Source organism: Ptiloglossa arizonensis, chromosome 1, assembly GCF_051014685.1.
Source record: "Ptiloglossa arizonensis isolate GNS036 chromosome 1, iyPtiAriz1_principal, whole genome shotgun sequence".
Taxonomy (NCBI): domain Eukaryota; kingdom Metazoa; phylum Arthropoda; class Insecta; order Hymenoptera; family Colletidae; genus Ptiloglossa; species Ptiloglossa arizonensis.
Window position 1 is genome coordinate 23194836 of NC_135048.1, and position 22557 is coordinate 23217392.

Here is a 22557-nt window from a genome sequence, read left to right on the forward strand (position 1 = left end):
GATAAATATTCATTTTTACAACAACAAAAGTTAAACATTTTTTTCGTCCTCTTCCTCTAATTATGCCCTGAACAAAAGAAATGAAATATCTCGCTAGTTTCTTATTTCAAAAAATATACTTATTATTCCGGATCTTGTAATTATATCGGACATTTAAAGATTTGCTAAATCTATGTATTCCGTGTCACAAAAAAATAAAAATGTCTTAAGATAAGTATGATCCATAGCTAAAAAAAAGTTTAGAAAACGCTGGTATGCACCAGCGAACCGATCAGATTATCTATTTATACAATGCAACCATCCCCTGAATCACCAGGAAACATCTTTATGATACGGGAGTGCGCGTGTGTACGCCAGCCTGTCATATGCTGTTTCAAAAATAGTCCGACCCAGAAATCCTGCATAACGCGAGACAGATGTCAATTGTCACTTCCCGTTTTGCGCGTCGATCACAATGAATCCACGGTGATCCCTTCCTGAAGGGACACGTGCAAACTCTCTTTCTCTAGGCAGCTCCCAGAAAGGGCAGATGTTGGAACCGTCTTAAAGATTTCGAGGGGAGACCCTTTTTAGGCCTTTCGTCGTACTCTTTGAGACGCTATAATAAAGGACCCAACGGAACGTACCCGTGAGTCCATTGTGCGATTAAGCAGATGTTATTCGATGAATGCGCAATGTATAATATGAACCCACGGACAAAGAATTCGATTTTTCTACCGTACACCAGAGATTTTTGCATTTTCCCGATCATACAGCTGAAAGAAAAGTGACGGTGCTTTACCAACCAAAGTTGACCATTATAACCTATCCGAGAGGTCCTACTTTCCCGTTTTGTGAATCGTCGCGTAAAATATCTGTTACGGTGTTATAAATCATTACGACGATTGTGTTACCGAAATGCAGTAACAATAACGAAATACGAATATTAAATTCTCTATAAATTTAATCATTATTTTAAATGCTTAATTAAAAAAATAATGATGGTAATAGCGATCGTGAGAAACAATGTATTCAAAACGCTGTCGATCTTAAGTTTTAGGTTATAATTGGTAACAATTAAATTTTTAATTCTACAAAAAGAAAGAATGCTTTTTGTACTTTGGATAAATCATTATTCATTTTTATAAATTTTTAATTATAAATAAATTGCTTGTCACAACAACTATGAATTATATATAATTTACAACCATTATTAATTTATCGATGTACGGCAAGAACGGTCGCGACGAGTCCGAAACAGCGGCCACGTCCGCTCTTTTAATTAGATTCCCTCGCTGGAATATTTAATGCGAATCCCGAAGCCCGACTTTACGTTGGGCCTTTTTTTGGCGGCTTTCACGGAACACAACAATGGTCGCTGTGAATCGCGGTAGAACGGTCTATGGCGGTGCGAAGTGCGAGTGTCGGAGTTGTAAATCCGTTTCCCGTCGATCTCGACGTCAGGGCCGAGGTCAACCGGCAGCAGGACGTACCCAACACGGTGACTTTCTACTTTCTGTTTTTATTCACCGCTGGGATCATTGCCAGCGGATTCTATGTCTCGAAGAAGATCACCAGCTATCGCGGTAAAATTGCCACGTTACTAGCTGCGCTGTCTTTGCATACATTTATTCAACGCTGGGTACGCTACGCAACCGAAGTAGAATATACTAAATTTTGTATAGTTTCATGCTGCAATATACCCTTGGATAGATGACAAAGGGAACTCGCAGACTGAGTGTTTTATACGAAGACTAAATAAACGTTGAAAACTAATGTAGTTCCCGAAATACATATTCACGTTCGCGCTATAGACCACAAAACATTTTGTATTTAATTTGTATAAAATAATTCGTACCGAATTCATATTGTGATACTCCTGACGATCCAAACCAAAATAATCCAGAACAAGACACTCTTCCGGGAGCCATCTATTAGCACATTAGAGACCGTTAGTGTTTCGTTAAAAACTACCTCCGAGACTATAACTTTAACCGCTGTCTGTTGGCCGAGGGTTGAACTAACGTTTGTTCTAACCTTTAAATTTATTACATCGCAAACATATAGACGGATTTTACGTTGAGTTAAATCAAATGCACAAATAAGTGTACACGAACTATAATGTGTTAATTACAAAAAATTGAATTCGGATATTTTTTTTTTATCGTATTTAATAAATCGATACCAAGTTAGTGACTGCGGTGTGTCTCCAAAATTGAAAATCCACAAATGATAATTGCATTTGTAGAAGGGAATTTAAAGTATGTGCCAATATTTTTACAGATATTGTAAGTGTAAAACAATTTTTGAGAAATAATCTACCTCAGAATAAAGTTTATCCATTTCGATTCGAATAATATATAATTCTAGGGTCAAGAATATGTACTATGAAGCTGAGCCACATTTAAATTCCCGAAATTAGTGGCATCTGACTTCGTTCACATTCTATTTGAACGGGAATTTTGCCGAAAATTAAGGTATACACGATATACAAGATTCTTGTGCGTATCTTTTGAGAAGTTTCCCGTTGGATGAAAGCGGACTTGCGCCCAACTGCTTCTCGGGGCAAGCTGTCGGTGGTCGGGCGATGGGACGAGCAACCTCCACTCCGTACCCTTGAACCTAACAGACGCTCGCAGCGTTGCCGCCTCGTGCAACTATGCTGTCGTCTCGCTCGGCTATACTCGGCTCCCCTCGGCAGTGCTTCCTCAAGAATTCCGCGTCCGCCGTCGTCGTTGGTGGCTGGCGCGACGCCGGTGTGCTGACGTCACGACTTGGCGTTACGCGTAGCGTTACGTAAAAAACGTGCTGCTGAACTCCACCAACATGTCGGTACCAGCGACGCAATGCCTGCCGTGCATAGAAAAGAAAAACCGAACGGAAATTCGCATCGTTCGTATTCTGAATCATTGCAGGCCTAAACGATTCGCAACGTTACCGAGAGTAAACAGAAGAAGTTCGTTTCGTCGTATTCTATAACGATACTGTTACTCGTTCTTATGGTTTGTGACGTCGTGCGTTAGTAGTTTTTTCTTTCTTCCGTACGTTGGCCTTGCCGTTCTGAATCTGGGTTACGCTCAACCATGCTTTCTCCGCGAGATTTCCGTGTCCGTCGACGATGTTGACTATATAGCAAACACGATGCATAGCCTGACGTCACGTGGCGGTGTTAAGTAAAAAAAAATTGTATGTCATGAACTCGACGAAATGCGTGGCAATGTCCCGACGTAAATTTAATCGTAACAAAATTATCTCGATCCATAGGAAGTAACAATGCGGTTGTCTTCGCGTTTGCACAACGAAGGAGTACGAAGTTTTTGTTTCACAGTGCATTAGCCTTCGTTTACGACCATTCTGGATCTGGGCTGCGCTCGAATACGCTTTCTCCACAAGAATTCCATGTCTGCCGACGATGCTGACTGTCAGACAACATTGAGAGTACAAGCTGACGTCACGTGCAGCGTTGCGCGTAGCGTTACGTAAAAAAACGTGGCTGACGAATCACAAATGCATTGGTCTATTACTGTTAAGGCCGTATGATAAATCAACTATACGGTAAAGTAACGAAGCCGGTGTTTAAGTTTATTACAATGAAAAATAATTCTAGTCCAGCGTCAGAGGTCGTTCTATATTTGTCAATGCGATAATGTATCATCGTACGGTGCTTCAAGAGTGGAATATTGTAACAATGAGTATAGTTTGCAGTAGTATATGAAATTATTCGTTTTCCTTTTCGAAGAAATATCGCTGGAAAATTGGTTTACTGTAAATCAGCGACCGACGGACCGCCTCCTTCCTTTACCTCCCTTACTCTCACTCGTTCTTTCTCTTCTCGTCTGTCTCCCGTTCGCACGCTCGTGTGCCATTTACGAAGCAAACCGGTTTACGCTTTTTGCGAACCTCGGCTTCACGAAGAATGTTGATTTTTGCGTTATACACCGCTGGGAACCTAACCTACATCATTATCCGGATGAGCTGGCCGCATTTGAAGTCTCGTTTCCTCGCGGACCTTGAGTCCTCGTAAGATTTTATTTTTCGTTTCCATTATTAACGCGACGGAGAATGATGCATTCGAGGGTATTCAAGACGAATGTCCTCGGGGCTCGTGACTCGACAAGCAAAGCCGCGACACGCACGAGTCTGGCATCGGCGAAATGACAGACTGTACGTGCGCTAAGATAAAAAATTCAGTCACGACGAGGGAACGACTTCATGGTCGGGGACAAATTCGGCAATGTCTCGGGATTTGTCATTCAGGGCATGAGCTATCGCCGAAAATATTTTTACTACTGAACGCGCGCGGCATGCGTCTCCGTTGATTAGCGTAAGTGGCTATTGTTCTCACTAACCTACAGCACTGTGCTCATTATCATTTTTCATTCGTGACGGTACTACCAAACAGTTCCAACGGCCTCTCGATAAGTTTGCGGCCGTGCACGTTAATTGTTCACGGTACACCGTGCCAGACGAGCGCGAAAATTAAAATGTATTTGTTCCATTGAAAGAAACTAAAGACTCGATCATGTCCTCTCGTTAGTAAAATAAAGTTGCAATTTATCGAGTTACGGTCTCCCGTGTCCGACGATTTTTATACGATTATTTATTCAAAGTGTGGATTTATTTTTAAAGAAAGATTCGATCACAGTACGTTCTAGAATTACATATCACTTACATATTATTTTAGGTTTTATCTTTCTATGAGAGACACCGGGGAAACGTCGAAAATACACAAAACCTATTCGGAAAATAAACAACTTAATTACGTTAAATGCTTCGCAGAGTTTATCTTGATGCGAGTACCAACAAGCTAAACGGGTCTTACTGTCTGCAACCAGAAACCGGTTAGACGAAACTTTCGAAAATTCCAGAATGACGTAGTCTTTCTCGCGTGTACATATGCACCGTGAAGATACACAGCCGTGTTTCTCCCATCGTTCTTCATTTACAGTTACTTACGTAAGACACTCTTGAACCTTTTTCTTGATTCTTCGACGCATGGCAATCGGCTCGGTCACGTTTTATCGTACGTAAAGAAAGCGTGTGTGCGTCTGAACGTTATCGTGAATACTTGCTAACCCATTATTACCAGAAAATTTCTTTCCATAAATATGCTCTCCACTTACCTTAGTCACATTGTTAAATCATTGTCGTAGTACGATAAAAAGACACTTATCCGATAAGTTGCGCATAAACGAGCGCACGGAATATAAATATTTTGCATCTCCGTAAATAACGTAATGCGTATTAAAATATATATAGCAACGCAGGGGATTTTATGCGTTCGATATCGAAAGGGTAATTTATAAATTTTATGTCGCAATTTGAGTTCATGGAACGCACATCTTCAGAACGATGCAAATTGAATGATTTTAATATAATATAAAAAATCTACACTCGGGTCGAAGAAAAAGTTAACTTGATCGGTGGTAGAATTTCCACGCATGAGAGCTCCCCCCCCCCCCCCCCCCCCCCCCCGCGCCATTTTACTCCTACACTCAGAAACACTTCAAGTGTAGTATAGAAATACTGTACGATTTCCATCCTTTCTAATGACATGAGAAGTTTGCAGTTAGTTGATATTCTAGAAACTTCAACTTCAAATTGTCGTGCCACTAATTACAAATTATCCTAAAACTAGAATTGTTTTCTTATTCGTAAATTAATGGTTGTATAAATATTATTCGATCAAATTTGAATACCACTTGCGATACGCTCGAACCTGTCACTAGAATTGAAACAAAATCTATTGGTTGTTCATGGCCACTTCCCCGAATGAATCACACGAAACACGACGCTTGCTTTTACGCTATGCCCGTTCACCTCTCTGTTGAGAGCCACAAATCGTATACGTGCAGGTTTGTGCCAACATACGAGACCGATGGTGTAGCCACCGACATGGTGGGGGTAACCAGTCGCTGATCTTAAGCGGCCGATTGTTCTTGTACAGACTTATTCATCACCCGATAGACAAAAGTAAGAATACCCCTTATCGGACCGAGTAGTGGGAGGGCTTTCAAGTCGATTCGTTCTTTGACCCGACTATAGTGATTTAAGTCGATACAAAAAGTAAAGTACTCACTTTGTAGCTGGAAAATCAACGCACGTTCTGCACGATTTCGGTGGGTTGTTGGGACTTTGTTGTCTTTTCGTGGTTTCTCCGGAGGCAACTGTAAATAACGAATGTACATTTGTAATTAATCATAAATTGCGTTAGAAACTATACGATACACTTTAAAATATAATTAATAAATAATATACCATAACTATAAGTACGCTGTTCGCTTGGCGTTCCAATAAATCTTTCTTCGGTTCTGGCCGTTAATATTTCGTTGATTTTCCAATCTTGTATTTCTTTACGCAACATAGTAATCGGATCATTGTAATCCATATCCTTGGAATATTTATTATGTGCGGACTCTGTAGGATCTTTCCGATCTATTTTTTTCTCTTCCGTAACTTCATTTTGGGAGAAAATATTTACCGCAGATCGTTTTTTTATCACGGATTTCCCCGTTCCCTTCCCCTTCTGAATAAATGGCGTTTTATTTTTTAAAGTCATTTTCGTCAATGGTTTTTGTTGAGATTTTGTTAAATGCGGTTTCTTGCCCGTTGTCGAATTCGAAGTCCCATCGATTGAAGCAATATTTTGACTGTCATAAGGCATCTTCGTAGACACTCTGGTAATTAGACTATGGTTCATCACTTTCTGCAATGTTATAAAATTTTTGAAAACTTTTAATTTACGGTGCAATCAAACAAGATAACAAACTTCAAATAATTTTACGTAAATTTTTCTACAATGTTACGTTAATTTGGTACATTATTTAACAATTATACATAGAAGCAATATACGATGTGTATAAATATTTGATTAAAAAGACAGAGATGTGTTAAATGTAACGAATAAATATGAAAAAATTGAAAGAGAGCGCCATCTATAGAAAATAGTGTACATTGTTCTAATAACTGACTTATGGTAGCCGTAATATGTACAAAATATTTGATATTGAAAATACGATTTCATTAAAAAGGATGGAAATTAAAATTGAGTAAATAATACTCACATCTCTATCGGTTAATTTGTGATATTTGCAGTAATGCGGTTAAAAAAGTAAATAAACATAATAGCAATAATGCAACTAAACTCTTATGATTTATAACCAATAAGAACCAAAATTTGGTACAAAGCAAATACTATATGTTTACTGCAACATGACGGAAATAAAAAACGTCAATTTTATAATTTTTACTCAAACTCTGTCAAAATTTTGAAAATTATTAAAGCTAACGTATTTGAAGGCTCTATTGCTTTTGCGAACTCGCGTTTGTCACTTGTTTTCGGTTCGTTATTATGACGAACGCAAGTCGCAGTTAAGCACAAAAAAAGACTGAGTGAATAGAATTGTTTATACTACTCCTTTTTTAATATTCGAAAACGTACAAATATATCTAAAGCGTAAAATTAACATAACAAATAATATGATTTTGTAAACAAAAAAATGAACAAAATTCGTATACTCTAACAAAATGAAACCAATGATTACGTAATATTTATTGTTTATATACACAAATATATATATTGCTATTTAATATAAAATATAATATAGACCTCTTAGAGTATAATACAAAATTTATGTATACTATTTACCTTGTAAATGAAAAGATAAACTCTTCGATACACCCGAAATAAAGACACGGCTTACTGTGGCCGATATACTGCGGTTAACTGGCCAACACGAAACATCTGCTCATTTTCTACTAGCTTTGTCCTTTTTTAATTGGTAATTGCTGTATTGTAACAATAAATAACTTATATTTTTATTTACAATATTAGTTATGTACTAACTTTGTAATGTGTAATTTCGTAGTGTTTTTTTGAAGTGTACAACTTATTGAAACTTGGACCTCAATAATTAAGCTTTTAAATAGATATATGTACATTGTATGTCAAATAAACTGAAGAAACGTTGAATAGATCTCATAATTGTTTTAAATTAATATAGGTTGAAAACAAAAATCTTATGCTTAATTATGTTGTTTCGTGTATTTATTGTTCTCGTAAATGGATAGATGTTTGAAAAGTAAACGTTAAATGTGTTCCAAAAAATACACAATTTAGAAGTAAGAAGTACAATTGACTTCTGAATCCGCACTGTGAAATGACATCTGTGTTCTGAATTTGGATAGTTTTAGGATCGAAGGTCTAGGTAGCCTATCATATACCTTAAAGAAAATTTCAATAATTCGAATACTTGTTTGTCTAAATATATACAAAGTTCATGCACATACGGCGCGCACATGCTGTAGAAGAATTAAACCATTATAACCTTAAAACTATTCACGTCAAATTTCCCTTAGCTCCACAAGGTGTATCAGTCATTTGTGCGTGAATATAAAACTTTTTTTACAATTAAAAGTAATTAGTGTAATGACTATGGAGGTTCCTACAAATGTGGATCTCGAGCAGATTAAAGCCGTATGTATTTGCAGTGATTTCATAAACCAATTATGTATATAAAGGATATATGTACAAATGTGAAGTGTAGAGAATCGTTAAATTTTTATACATGATAATGAAAATAAATCATAAGTAAATGGAACTTTAAATGATCGGAACTTTTGTACTCCAGTTTCGAGACTTCCTGGCGTCCTATAACAAATTATCAGAAATTTGTTTTATTGACTGCATTACTGATTTCTCTGCTCGAGATGTCAAGGCAAAGGAGGAAACGTGTGCCCTAAATTGTATGCAAAAATATCTGAAGATGAACCAACGAATATCTCAACGATTTCAAGAATTTCAAATGATTGCTAATGAAAATGTAGTGCTAGCTAATAAAAAATTAAATGAAGGTAAATAGTTTTGCAGTACAAAGTATTATAAAATGGATGTTTCAGTGCGATATAGTTTTTTCTCTGTCCTTTCACTCTGGATATAATAAATGTATATAATTAAAATGAGCGAAGAAGTAATAAACATTTTCATTTAAAATTTATAGAATGAACATTAATTGTGAATCATGTGTAAAACATTTGACAAATTTTAATATAGATGTGTATGTGAATGATTGTTAAATAAAAACATGATATTAAGGAACGCAAGTGTAAATAATTAAAATAAAATGTTATCAAATATATAAATATATTAATAATATAATTAAAAGGTTTTAACAATTTATGTTTCAATTATTTTATGGCTTTGAGAAAGGAAGTAAGGTAAATAATGTATACTGAATGTCTTATTTTTGCATAGCATAATTGTAGACTTTCAATTATACATTTTTTTCATTAAAAAAATGTGTAAAAACAGCCTAAGAATATATGTATAAATAATTTATTTTAGAAAACAAATTAACAAAAGTGGATTTTGTTTATTTCAACTTGATTTTGAATGACCAAAATCGTGAAATTTTGGTTTTCCATGAATTTCAATATCCATACTATTTGAATCCCAGTCGAAATGAGAAAATTTTGGTAAAGGTTGCATTGGATCTAAATTTGATGTAGGACTTATACTTTGTAAGCCAAAACTTGTGCTAGAAATTTGATATTCTTGGTTATGCATCACTGATTCTGGATTTGGTGAATTTGGTGGAGTTCTTCTCAATCTTTTATAATCTGAAAATCTCTTTAATGGTACTTGATCTACACAAATGGCTTGTGTAGTGTGTCTAGTTTTGTACAAAATTGGACAACCTAAATCTCCCTTTAAACTGAGACTATATAAATTTGCAAGCCGGCGAAGTTTCTCTCGTTCAGATTGGCGCATAGGATGTAATTTAAGTTCACTTTGACTAGGATCTTGTAAAAACCTTGACACTTTCTCATTAGCTGATGTGATAATCGAATATCCAGGTTTATTGTCAACATGACGACGACCAGCACGAATTTCTCTTCCATTATGACCTTCACGGATTCTTTGAATCCTTTGCCTATAGTTTTTTCTTGCTTTATCTGTGGCATGCTCAAAACTTCCATGTAATATCATTTGAAATGTTGAATCTGTAGTAACTTTATCTTCATTAGCACTTTCACCATCATCCCACCAACTTGGCTCTCCAATCCAATCTGACTGTTCATCATCCCCTAAAGTTAAACAAACCAGTTGAATATAGTATTTACTATTTAAAACTAATAGTTATATACCTTCACGATCTTCATCATTTGTAATAAGTCCAGCTTCTGAATCACTAGATGAGATGCTGGAACTTGATATTCTTGAGCAATCAATTGCATCTTCGGTCTGCATCTTAATGCGATTTTTTGATTTTGTATTTCTATTTGGTTTCAGTGATCTCATTTCACAATCTGTAGAACGTTCTCTACACGACCTTTTACGTTTTCCACACCTATGATAAAAAAATTTATTTTATAGTAAGTCAACTTTTTACACTCTCGAAACTAAATGTTTTTGCTATTACTATGTAATATGAATATATTATCATAGTATGTATTACCATATTGTTCCATATCTATTTTTGCAATCATTTCTGAGAACCCTCTTTTTATCTCCAAGTGTTGTTGACATAATTGCAACTGTTTGAGAAGTGGAGGGATTAGAATCTGAATCAATAGCCATTCTCTTAAATTTCCTTTTGCGTCTTGGATTTACTCTAGGTACGAAATTTTCATTAACCGAATCACTTTCAATATTGCTAGCATTATTTAAATTAGAAAATCGTGTAAATCTTTTTGTTTGATTTGTATCATCACTGTCAGATTGATATTTGGAGGCAGTATTTTTTGGAACATGGATATCGCATATAGAAGATGAACTGTCATCCGAGTGTTTGTTTATATGTAGTGATGCTGAAATGAAAAATAATTACTTAATAATTATGTTCAACATTTTTTCATTATTGCTCATGTTGCAAAAATTACTTTTCAAAAGTGTATAAAATTTGACTTCTTTATACAATTAAATATCGTTTCTATAAAGACAATCCTGATAACAATCCTCTGTCTGCCTTGTAGAAGTAGACTGGAACTGATTTCATAGAAATGTGATTAGACAACACACGTGTTTGATTTCAATTTGGTTTTTATTTGAAAAGAATTTATATAAAATTTTGACTTACAAACTATTTAAACAAATAATTCTTTAAAAAGATGATCTCATATTTTTACTTCCTTTCACTTACGAATATTGCCTGTGGAACGGGCTCTTCTTCTGATACCCCATCTACGCCTGACATTTGCACTATTGCTGCTTTCTTCCAATGCCAAAGTTAAATCGTGCACAAGTGCCTCCATTTTTACTCTTAAATCTGCTGGCACAGCTTTCAAAACACGCTCCATTTGAAGAATGCGTTTGTTCCTAAATATTATTTGACATAATTTATTGGGAATTTGAATTCCATATGACACATGAACAATGTTTAAGACTTATTACGTAACAAATATTAGTTGAAAAATTTTTGTTATAAGAATATTGCACATGTTATCAAATTATTGTGTTAAGTGTTTTATTAATATATAACTATACTAAAACTAAAACTAAAATAACAGTATTTACTGACATTTATATATACATATATATATATATTTTTTATTTGTTATTTATGTATATATACATATATAATAATAAATAATATTTATTGATGTCTATATTAAATAATGTCAATGTTTGTTTGATTTCCAGTATAAAATATATTATTGAAGAATTAATTTAAATACTGTATGATCATTTTTTTTTCAATAAGGGAAATGGTTTATCTGGTATGTATCTTATTTATCGTAATATAACTATTAATGAATTTAGACAGACAACAGGCAATATACTATAGACATTAAGACGTAAAATGTTTTTATTATTATTGAGAAATACCGATTCTCAAAATAAGATTTGAAAAAAATCGAGAATGCATCGCATTTAAATCAGTGACAAGATAGACTCACCTTGTACATATAATTGTGCAAGACGTGAGTTTTCTTTAAATTGGTATCATTATTAATTAGTAACTTTTTTAATTAACAATGAAAAAAAAATAAAACGAGTGATAAGTAACTGTCAATTCCAAAACTATTTCACTGTGCGCCACAGACCTTCTGTCTTTCTTTCTTTACAATACATGTGTGAATTGCAGTTGCAAGGTGTACATGTATGTGTCCACTGTCTCGAGTAATAATTTGGTCATGGTTGGCCTAACCCACTATAGGTGCGTTCTAAAATTGAGCATCAAATTAAAAAGTAAAGATAGTGTTTATATAAAAATACAATATTGTAAAGATAATTTAAGCATGGATATATTTTCAGTTCAGAAAACATTGAATAAAATATAAATTTTATATAAAATTGCAGTTACTATTTGATCTGTACTAAATGTTGATTGTTTTTATTATGTAATTTATATAGATAACAATCAATAGCAGAAAATTATGTTCTCTTGTGAAAATTGTTTTTTATACTTGTATTAGCAAATTATTGTTAATTCTCGATAGTTGAAAATGAAACATGTGATATTATATTTCGAAGATTGAACGCAGATTGAAAATAGGCCTTTAACATATTTTTTCAGCCATTTCCGGTTGTGTATTTTACAGACGCTTCGTATCTGTCCGAAGCTATTGCCATTTTTCATTTGAGGCTTTTACTAAATCGCATTTATGGAGAGTTAAGTAATTGTTAATAAAATACAGTTTTCATAGTCGTTACGGAATATGTGTGTGATGTGATAACTTGGTAGAAATGAGGTACTGCTCAGAAACGTATTCTATCGAGAGAAAACCTGGCGGTTGTGTAAATAGCGCGTAGTGGTAACTGCGCGTATGTTATGCGCATTCGCGGACAGATGAGCGCGGGATCGTGATACCCAGACGCGAGGGGACTGTAGCACGGGTGCTTACGCGGAGGAACATTTAATGGAGTTTATATGAAGTGTCGGGTAACGTGAAATTAACGTTTTTCGCGCATCGGTTGTCGTAGGTACAATAAGTGTTTGGTCCCAAAGGGGCCGCACAATGGACGGTGCCAATGTAAATGGCGGGAACGCCGATGAGGCGCGCGAGAATCCTAACCTAGAAACTGGCAGTATGCCGGAATTACAGGAGACGCAAGATAATGTGGAAACAACCACTAAAATGGACGGTCAAGAAGTGAACGGCGATATTAAAGGTTCATCGAAAAAGAGTACAACAGCAAGCTCGAGAAAGCTGCACAAGTTCAAGGCCAATTCAACTAGTATCATTGAAAGTGATACAACATTGGATATAAAGGGACGCAAGCGTAAGCTTTCGGAAATTGATGATGCCAGTTCCGAAGAATCTATGGAATTTAATGGATTTGATATACAAGGGGCTAATGAATTAGAACCAGGACGTCATGTCCTAAGAAAGCTAATCGGTATCAGTCTTTGTTTTACCATATCCAATATGCAGACTATATTTATCATTGAAAATAATGTTGTATTTTCTTTTACAAGTTAATGATTATGCTTAATGAAAACAATAGACCATTATTTTTATATATGTATATCATTTAACAAGCAGTAGGTTGAGTTGTCCCATTACAAATAATTTTCAAAAGAATTCTTGTATTTAGAATTTTTTTCTCTTATAATGTATAAAGTACAATAGATTGTTTAAAAGTTTTCATATAATATATTGTTTTTACATGATTTGATTATCTTAATATAGTTGTAGTAGGCAAGCAATATGTATAGTCTAAATATAAATTTATTATGTTACTTAGTAAGTATATTTTGATTTAAGATATTCTTAAGAACTATTAGTGATAGAGATGAAATTTGTTTTTAGTATTTTAGAGTTTACCAAATTCTTTTATATAATATATAGAGTACGAGTGCTAAGTACTTTGGAAATCCATGTCTTTTTTAAAAATGGAATATTATATAAATTGTCAGTTTTGTTTAATTCTTTTAAAGGCAATGAAGTATTATTAAAAACATTTTTTTATATTTTATGTAACAAAGGAAGTATGACAGAAATATTTCCCACTGGAAGAATGTCAGAATGGGAATGTAATATGTAAAGCAAAGTATATTTTAAGTTACTATAAAAACCATTGTTTAAGTATTCAAATCAATGCCCATAGCCTTCTGGATAGGTATCAATTTGTAATGGTATTACTTTATTAATGTTATTCGAATTATTAGCATTTGAAATAGTTTACAAAATATTTCTGTGTATACTAATAAATTATGTAGGATTTTTTGTCATATTTCCTTTGATATATAAAATATGAAAAAATGTTTACAATGATTTTATTCTTAAGAAAAATTATTTAAAATTCTAAACATTTATCTGTCATTTCATTTATAAAGGGAGACGGTATACTTTTCAAATATAAGTAGCGGCAATATTCCATGTATCATATAATAAACCTTTTTAAATCTTAAAGTGTTGAAAAATAATTTTTTTACAATCTTTAATAGTTCTTAAGAAAATAGTTTCTAACACTTTGAATCACCTTGTATAAATATAATTATATAATACACAGGGTTTTTTTTACATGTTTATATAATTTATTATAGCTGAGGCTGAAATGGCAGAAGCAGCAGATGCTGAATTGGCAAAGCGGTTTAGATTTAGTTTAAAGAAAGATTATGAACGAGATTCAGATGACAGTAGAATGCATCATTATGATACAGAACGTATTTTAGATGTAGACAAAATAAAAAAAGAAAAAGAATCCGATAAATCAGAAACAGATTCAATCGGAATACCAAATACTATTGAGTATGAATCAGAAGTACACAAAACAGAAGAAACGTCACTTAAGTCAACAAATTCATCAGCTGCTAGTAGTCCAGCAACATCTCAGAAATCTAAAAGTAGTCGAATGTCCCGTGGAGTCAGTCCAGGAAGTACTTTGAAACAAAAAGCCATTGTCGATATGACAAATCCTGCATTCAAAGAACCATTTAAATATGGTTGGAAACGAGAATTAGTATTTAGAGCAAGCACTGATTCAACCCTTAAAAGAATGGCTGATATTTATTACTATACACCAAAGGGCAAGAAAGTTAGAAGTTTTAGAGAAGTTGCAGAATTTCGTAAGTGTAATTTATTATAATGATATATCATCAGTGACATAATTTGGAAAGAAATATAATATTATTTTTTTTTCTTTTTTAGTTAATACAAAGGAGTTAACTATTGATAATTTTACATTTTTCAAAGAACCAATTGGTGTCGATGATCCTGAAAAAGAAATTATTCGAGATGCAAAAAGAATGAGAGTATGTTATTTTCTTTCTTGGTTCATAAAAAATACATTAATGTTCAGCTCAATATTAATTTTTATTGTACAACAGGGATCAGTAGGGTCAACTACTACATCAAGAAAAAGTTTTCCATATAAAAAAGGTACGCCTGGAAGGAGGGCAGTGGTTGAATCACCTGCTCCAGTGCCTGTACCTGTGCCTACAAAAGTTACTAAATCATCGAAAGCTGCGTCAACAGGATTTAAAGTTAAAGTACCTGCAAAGAGAACTCCACAAATAAGTATGCATTTATATCAATGTGAAATTGTTATTTCCTGTAGCTTCTAGTTACTGTTCTAATCAATTCAATTAGAGTTTGTTGAACCACTGTACAATAATTAACCAAATGATACTTTTCTCTTATGTATGTATATCCATAAAATAATTCATTTATCTTCAATGTTTGAAATATTTTCTATACAGTTCAAGTATCTCTAAATCATTAAAAATTGTACGATTTTTGATAGAGGAAAATTTTATATATTTTAATAACTCTATAAGTTGGTAAAATAATTTTGGCTTTCATTGATTTTGTAGCACAGTGTTTCATAAATTATCTTTACAAAATCATGTAATTTTTGTTATATCGTTATAAATTTTTAAAAATAGAAAATCTGTTTTAAGTGATAACAATTATGTAGCATGCTCTATATGTTAATTAAAAGTTAATATTAGCAAATAAATTAAATTCACTTATTTACAAACGAATTTCTTTATTTGTAGTTTACAAATGGTAAAACCTCTATTTTTATGAGAATTTTTATTTGCATATGCATAGCAGAAATAAAGTCAGCTCTTGAAGAAAGTGAGATGCTTCCACCACTACGAACTACAAGCACAAGACGAAGTCAGCCATTGATAGAAAAACCACCACCTCCTAAACCTAAAAGAAAATTAACGTAAGTAGCAGATTATTTTAATTATTGTATTTATTCTATGATATAATCGCAGTTAATTTGCAATTTTTGAGGGTATTCAATTGCTTACTAGTTAAATATGATTAACAATAATTAACAATCATGTTTAACATGCTTTTAAAAGGTCCAATGAAGGATTTACAGCATGTGCATTGATTACATTTTTTTGAAAAATGAATATACCTTTTCAAAATTCTTGTATGTTAACATCTCAAGATGTATCAAGCAAATGGAAATATAAAAAAGAAATATATTAGTTCATATCATTGTAAATTCCTCATTTTACAAAATTCTATACATAACTTCGTAGTAGTTATTATACTAGTACAGAAATATTTGTTTTATATTGCTAGTTGAATTTTGTATTATGTTTTTTTTATACAAAATTTGTTCTAATAATTTTTTACATAAATTTTGCTTCAGTAGGCGCGTAAAAATTAGAATTTGCATTACAAAAGTATATTAAAGTATACTTTATTTGATTAATATTAAAATGCATGCTGATAATAAGTATACGTAATTATAGAGTTCGAGATTTTATTCTGAAACAGTTCAAACTTTTCCTTCTATATTTTTCATAACTGTATCCTTCTTTATCCTTTTGATCCTTACATCCTGTATTTAAATTTTGTGTTTTATTCCTTAATCCCTTTCCCCAATCAACGCACATCTTACAGGCCCAAAGTTCAAGAACCATGCAGTATAAGATGCTCAACAAGTATGGGGTTGATACCAAGCTTACAATGTAGTGTGTGTCTCTGTTTATATCATCCTGAATGTGTTGATGGTTTGGAATTTGCGGGAAGTGACAATTATGTTTGTAAGGTATGTTTCATTTATAATCATAAAGTATTCACTCCTGATATTTTAAGCAATTAAATTTTTTTCATAATATGAGTTCAATATTTGAAGTATCTTTTACAATAATCTGATTAAAAATATAGCTTATGTTTTTGCATTTTAAGAAGTTTGTCAATTGAATGATATACAAGTATTTTTATTTTACAAGATATATGTTTAAGTTTTGAATACAAAGTATTTAGTACAATTTAATTAATGATAATATATAAATTTTAAATAAATGACGTTGCTTTTGTTGTAGAATTGTCAGCAGGATACTAGCGAATCTCAGCAACCTCAAACGAATCCGTCTTTGACACCTCCTCCATTAATACCAATTAGTATGTTAGGCGCGCAAAGTGCAAAATTAAAACATCAAGTGAATTTGACTCCACCAAAACTTCAAAGAATTCCAAAATCTGACAGTGCAGACTTACAATCTCGAAATACTGCTAAAGTTACAAGAACACCCTTGGCATCATATTCTCCCTCAAATTCAGATAAAAAAGAAAGCAATTGGTTTGCACAAGCAGAACATGAATTTTTACAAAGTCATGATGGAATTTTACCCAAACCAGCTCAAAATATTGCTTTAATGGGAGGCAAAAGATATATTGTTGTACCAAAAAATAATGCTATGGCTGTTCAGCCAGCTATAACAGTGAAACCTGATAAAATTGGTGATAAACCTCCCATACTTCAGGATGGTTCCCTTACTGATATATCAAATACTGTCGACAATTCTATAATTACCAAATCACGTATTCCTTTATCAACAAAAATTTTGGGTAAAGATGCTCTTGATGAATCAACTGAGAAAGATGTATTACACGCAGAACGTACTTTAGGCCCCGTAGAGGAGGAAACAGAAGGAACGTGCAATAACAGCAATAGAACAGATATGTTAACTGCTAACAGATCAGAAAATGATTCGTCCAATTTAAGGACAGAACTTGCTTTAGAAAGCACAAAATCAATGATGAGTAATAAATCACCTGAACGGATTGCTGTAATAAATAATTTAAACACAACTAGTACAAATAATGATCTGCTTAAACTAGATTCACGTCAATCTGTGACAAGTAGTTTGGGTACTATTAAAATAAGTAGCAAGTAAGTGTTTGTTTCTCAAACACGCCTGTATATTTCTTTTACTTCCTTTTTTTAAACAATCTCCAGATAAGTTAAGGCAACTCTCTTTTGAGGTTTTGGCAGTTGCTTTGTACATATTGTATTTACAAGATATGTGTGCTGTTTCTATGATGATTACTTTTATATTATTTATATGAAAAAGCATTACAAATTTTTATTTAATCATTTTTGTGAATTGTGCCAGGCTGTTTTTATAATTTTGTTGAAATATTGAAGAGAAAGAATAGAAATCTATAGCAATATATTCATATTCTTTTATACAAAATTTACATAAATAGTATTGTAAATGCAATATATACTGATGTTTATTATATTTGGAAATATAAATGTTCGACGTGAAAAATGAATTTGATTTTATCTTGTGATCGAAGCACACTGCCTTAGCTTCTTAGAAATGCGGCCAAATTTTTGAGACGTGTGAAAAATGAACAAAACAATCACATATCGTTGGTTCTTGCAGGTATTCTGTAATTGTAGTATCAAAGTAAAAATTTATTCTCCAATAAATTTAACCTTTGTTTAAAAAAAAAACCGAAAATTGGACAATCTTTGCATATTTTATTTACATTCATGCTACAATTACAAATACAGCTACTGATAAGTGCTTCAGTGTAAAAAATCTAATTCATTTTTACTTTTTATATTTACAGATATAAAGACATGTGCGAGCTGAAACACAAAAATCTCTTAGTGCGTTTTCCCACAAACATCCTAATATCCTTGCTCCTCATTATTTATACCTCCTGTTTGTTTGTTTTTTATTTCTGTACTTTTATTCTGATTTGGAAACATTACATTTTCAACCTTTGGAATTTTTTTCAGAGGCTTTTACTTATTTCTTGTTCAATATAGTATGAAATTGTCAGCATTATTGTTGTACATCATTGGTCCTTTCAAAGCCTCTTCAAAAATTAACATTCTCTCATTAATATTAAGGAAAATTATGAATAGTTCAGATATTAGTGTAAACATACTCTTTTATTTAAGAAAACCAGTTATACGTATTATAATAAATGATATCCTTATTATATATTTTAGGCTATCATTTCTGAAAAGACAATTGTCAAAAACTATTTTTTATTCTGATACTTTCAGAAGGAAACAACATCAGCAGGAAACAGAACAACAACAGCATTTTATGGATTCAGTCTGTGCTGGTTATCATGCTTTGCTACGTATTTTCCAATATCTTAAGGTTCAAGAATTACTTCGAGCTGCTAGAGTATGTAAAATGTGGCGGGACTTAGCTGCGCATCCTTCTTTGTGGAAGACCGTACGAATGAAAAATAGCCAAGTTACAGACTGGGATGGTTTAGCAGATACGTTACAAAGGCGCGGTACTCAACACTTAGATCTCCGAAAAATGCTTGTAGCTGGTGAATCTGATAGCATTTGGAAAAAGTTCTTATTTGTAATACCACGCGTAACTAGCCTCGTCAAGCTAGAGTTATGTAGATGTCCTGTGTTGGTAGTCGAAGAAGTTATTAAGAGCTGTCCTCAGTTAGAGGTACTGAGTGCAATGTCAATAAAATGTGATTCCTTGAATTTGGAATCAGTTGGAAATCTTAAACGTTGTCAAGAATTGAGGCTTAAAGCAATAAGTGGGATGTCCCTACAAGAAGATCTCACACCTTTACAAGAATTAACACAGTTAACACAACTTGTAAGTCTAATCATTTTTGTTAAAAATATTCTTCAATATCAATTATGGTATTATGATTTTCATATTTAAAAAATCTCTATTACAGAGTTTAACATCAGTTAAGGAACTTGGGAAGAAGAGAATCGATATTATACAAACTTTAATAAACTTGGAAACATTAGAATTGGGAGAGTGTTCCGATTTTCCAGATAAATTTGGTACTACAGTTTTAATAAAATTACAAAAATTAGAACGACTTAGGCTTGAAAAGGGACAAGGCTCGTGTTGCACATTTGATATTTTGGATGGTGTATCAAAATTACAAAACTTGAGTCAAATGGAATTGGTCAATTTTGATGTGAAAAATGGCTTTGATAAATGTCTTGCAAATTGTAAGAACATTAAAAGGTTGTTAATTATACCAACATACATATCTCAATCGGCGACGTCCAACAATATGGTGCTCGGTGGCGTTACTGAATTGTCGAATAATTTGACACATTTTGTATGGGGCGTTACCCTCGAATTACTTAGGGTTACAGAACTATTTGTTGATCAGTGTAACTTAATGAATAAACAAGTTACCGGTGATTCGATACCAGTTTTGAAACCAGTACCCTGTTTAAAATTAATCGGGGATGTTGAGGATGAAAATGACAATCAGAAAGGTATTTTTTAAATAAATAACTATATGTATAATATTTTTGTATTGTATAGTATGTACGAAATTATTTTTCAACGATTCTTATATTTTTCAGGTGATGATAAACAACAACCAAATTTAACAAATCCTCAAGTGGATATATTACCGTTGCCACAACTTCAAAAACTTTTACTAACTGCATTGCCTAAAACGCGAGTTAAAATTTTGAAGATTCCTTTCCATGCTACATGGCGGCAAAGCATTTCAGATACTGCTACGCAATAGAGAAAATGAAATAAACTGTACAAATACATATATTACGACGAAAGAAAATTACCTGATATAAGAAAATTAGAAATTTTGTAAATTTGACTCCACAGTGTCTGCACAACTTATTCCAATAATTGTGAATTGGATGAAAAGTAATTTAATATTTATGTACTATGTGTTATAGTTTTCAATTCCCCTTGAATAGTGTATTGATACACCCTACAGTAATCGCAAATAATGTTCTCATTAAAGTTTTTAATGATAAAAACAGGGGACCATAAGTGCATCGCATGCTGTGTTGGCTGCTGAGCAAAATTTTGAGAGGCTGGTATCCTTGTGTTAATTCATTTAAACAATGAAAGATTTACATTTTTTAGGCTGCAATATTTTTAATACATGTATGGTCCACAGATTATTTGGTATACTGTACTGTGTATCCGCGTAAAGAGAAATGTCTGAATTTCAAAAAAGATGTACATGTTTAGAATAATGACGGTATGAAATTAAGATTTATGAAAGTTCCGCACACATTAATTAAAAGGGGATTGATAAATGAACTATACAATTTTCGGTTTTTACAAATGTGTAGAACTTGTATGACATCTTACACAAGATGTCGAGTCAAGATAGATTGTACTTTTAATTTCGTGACATACGACAGATTTCGACGGATTTCTATTGATGTAGCAGTGAAAAAAGAAACGAAATCATGTGGTCTATAAGGCTCTATTTAGAGGTTAGGCTGTATAAATAACGGTATATATTACTATAATTGTATGTGTATCTTTAATATTTAAGATATGAGTTTTCCGCTGCAAAGAAATTACGGAGATGTTTATGGGTAATGTTGTAGAATGTGTAATATATTTACAATTCTACATAATTCGTAATCAAATATAATATTATAAAAACGTAGTGATTTATCTGTACTTGGTACAAATTACGCAATTACGATAAATTTCCCAAATAGGGTGTTTATATTCATTTTCAGATATTATATTTACTTTTTTCCTTCCTTCCTTTCATTTATTTTATTTTTCTGATACTCTTTTGACGGGTAGTATATTGATATGATACAAAATTAGATTTTATACTGAAATAATGATAAAAAAGAGTATTACAAATTTTTAGCGTGAATGTATTACATATATAATTTTAAAATAACACGTTCTAATAATTATTTTGCGGATAGTATTACATAAATTAATTTTTCAATTAAATGATATTATCTGTTGTATCGTCGTACTTTTTGCCTACATTTGAATTTGTTCTTTGTAAGAATGTTTTACAATTAGTTACCTTACTTTGCAGCGTGAAAATTCAAGTAATTGTTTTATTATATTACTTTTAGTTGTACACAAACTGTATAATTTATAAACATTAAGGGGGATCTATAGATACACTCTCCTAGTTAACAAGTTAAATACAGAAAAGAAAATATTTTTTATGTTAAATACGAGCTGTGAACACTACTGAATTAAATTTAAGGATAAATATTACATTTTCATGGCTCTTAGCCTTGATATAAGTATTACAAATACTTTTATATCAAAGTAATAAATGTTGAATAACTAATAGAGGATTTTTAAAAAATGATCTCTCAATATTTCTCCAAATTTTTATTTTGTTCTTTTGCTTTTTAGTTTACAATACATATTTTGAAGATTTTTAATTCATTGCATTTGTTGATTTTTTTTTTTAATGTACAATTCCAAACAAGAATGCATTGGTCCTTAACAATTTCATTGATTCAATTTAATGTTCTTGTTTTTTCAAATACACAAGACATTCTAATTCAATTTTTTATTATGTGTGTTATAATCATGTATCTGTATATTTATACAAGGTCTTATGTGTGAAATAGAATACTAAATTTTTACCTTATGTAGA

At 32.5% G+C, this 22557-nt stretch overlaps 5 protein-coding genes and 1 long non-coding RNA gene across 7 annotated transcripts in view; 3 read left to right on the plus strand and 3 right to left on the minus strand.

Annotated features, from left to right (window-relative positions):
• Window positions 1–2065, minus strand: part of LOC143150081 (uncharacterized) — a 50790-nt gene extending 48725 nt beyond the window's left edge. Inside the window, exon 1 of the mRNA XM_076318116.1 lies at window positions 1838–2065. The gene's annotated coding sequence lies outside the window, so the exon portion shown is untranslated. The remainder of the gene's footprint in view (window positions 1–1837) is intronic.
• Window positions 2049–5431, plus strand: LOC143150136 (uncharacterized). The gene is made up of 3 exons (XR_012992962.1): window positions 2049–2267; window positions 2350–4303; window positions 4664–5431. It is a non-coding gene; the product is annotated as an uncharacterized LOC143150136 (long non-coding RNA).
• Window positions 5432–5898: 467 nt separating this feature from the next.
• On the minus strand, window positions 5899–6816 carry LOC143150128 (uncharacterized). Its single transcript, XM_076318177.1, has 2 exons — window positions 6238–6816; window positions 5899–6146 (listed from the first exon to the last, which is right to left on the minus strand). The coding sequence occupies exons 1-2, from the start codon at window positions 6677–6679 to the stop codon at window positions 6055–6057; spliced, it is 534 nt and encodes a 177-aa protein (XP_076174292.1). The 5' UTR covers window positions 6680–6816; the 3' UTR covers window positions 5899–6054.
• A 1315-nt stretch (window positions 6817–8131) lies between these two features.
• On the plus strand, window positions 8132–9082 carry Tim9a (translocase of inner membrane 9). Its single transcript, XM_076312683.1, has 2 exons — window positions 8132–8455; window positions 8610–9082. Exons 1-2 carry the CDS (start codon window positions 8408–8410, stop codon window positions 8838–8840), a joined length of 279 nt encoding a protein of 92 aa, XP_076168798.1. The 5' UTR covers window positions 8132–8407; the 3' UTR covers window positions 8841–9082.
• Window positions 9083–9297: 215 nt separating this feature from the next.
• On the minus strand, window positions 9298–12096 carry LOC143145061 (G patch domain-containing protein 2). The gene is made up of 5 exons (XM_076308081.1): window positions 11878–12096; window positions 11121–11296; window positions 10437–10788; window positions 10126–10328; window positions 9298–10065 (listed from the first exon to the last, which is right to left on the minus strand). Exons 2-5 carry the CDS (start codon window positions 11275–11277, stop codon window positions 9356–9358), a joined length of 1422 nt encoding a protein of 473 aa, XP_076164196.1. The 5' UTR covers window positions 11278–11296; window positions 11878–12096; the 3' UTR covers window positions 9298–9355.
• Window positions 12097–12507: 411 nt separating this feature from the next.
• On the plus strand, window positions 12508–22187 carry LOC143149451 (uncharacterized). Of its 2 annotated transcripts, none has more exons than XM_076316833.1 (10): window positions 12508–13321; window positions 14472–14993; window positions 15076–15179; window positions 15255–15444; window positions 15985–16102; window positions 16798–16945; window positions 17223–18073; window positions 19208–19775; window positions 19861–20422; window positions 20513–22187. In XM_076316833.1, the coding sequence occupies exons 1-10, from the start codon at window positions 12940–12942 to the stop codon at window positions 20680–20682; spliced, it is 3615 nt and encodes a 1204-aa protein (XP_076172948.1). In that variant the 5' UTR covers window positions 12508–12939; the 3' UTR covers window positions 20683–22187. The 2 variants fall into 2 exon arrangements, with proteins under 2 accessions (XP_076172948.1, XP_076172938.1); XM_076316823.1 differs by having other exon boundaries at window positions 15982–16102; window positions 20513–22185.
• The last annotated feature ends 370 nt before the right edge of the window (window positions 22188–22557 follow it).

Excerpts from the sequence above, each read along its gene's own strand:
- Tim9a (XM_076312683.1), top strand. The coding sequence starts at position 8,408 with ATGACTATGGAGGTTCCTACAAATGTGGATCTCGAGCAGATTAAAGCC. Across the intron at positions 8,456-8,609 it reads ATCTCGAGCAGATTAAAGCC|TTTCGAGACTTCCTGGCGTC; the intron begins GTATGTATTTGC and ends TTTGTACTCCAG.
- LOC143150128 (XM_076318177.1), bottom strand. The coding sequence starts at position 6,679 with ATGAACCATAGTCTAATTACCAGAGTGTCTACGAAGATGCCTTATGAC. Across the intron at positions 6,147-6,237 it reads ACAGCGTACTTATAGTTATG|TTGCCTCCGGAGAAACCACG; the intron begins GTATATTATTTA and ends CGTTATTTACAG.
- LOC143149451 (XM_076316823.1), top strand. The coding sequence starts at position 12,940 with ATGGACGGTGCCAATGTAAATGGCGGGAACGCCGATGAGGCGCGCGAG. Across the intron at positions 13,322-14,471 it reads TGTCCTAAGAAAGCTAATCG|CTGAGGCTGAAATGGCAGAA; the intron begins GTATCAGTCTTT and ends AATTTATTATAG. Across the intron at positions 15,180-15,254 it reads GAGATGCAAAAAGAATGAGA|GGATCAGTAGGGTCAACTAC; the intron begins GTATGTTATTTT and ends ATTGTACAACAG.
- LOC143145061 (XM_076308081.1), bottom strand. The coding sequence starts at position 11,277 with ATGGAGCGTGTTTTGAAAGCTGTGCCAGCAGATTTAAGAGTAAAAATG. Across the intron at positions 10,789-11,120 it reads CCGTTCCACAGGCAATATTC|CATCACTACATATAAACAAA; the intron begins GTAAGTGAAAGG and ends TTTTCATTTCAG. Across the intron at positions 10,066-10,125 it reads AAATGATGAAGATCGTGAAG|GGGATGATGAACAGTCAGAT; the intron begins GTATATAACTAT and ends GTTTAACTTTAG.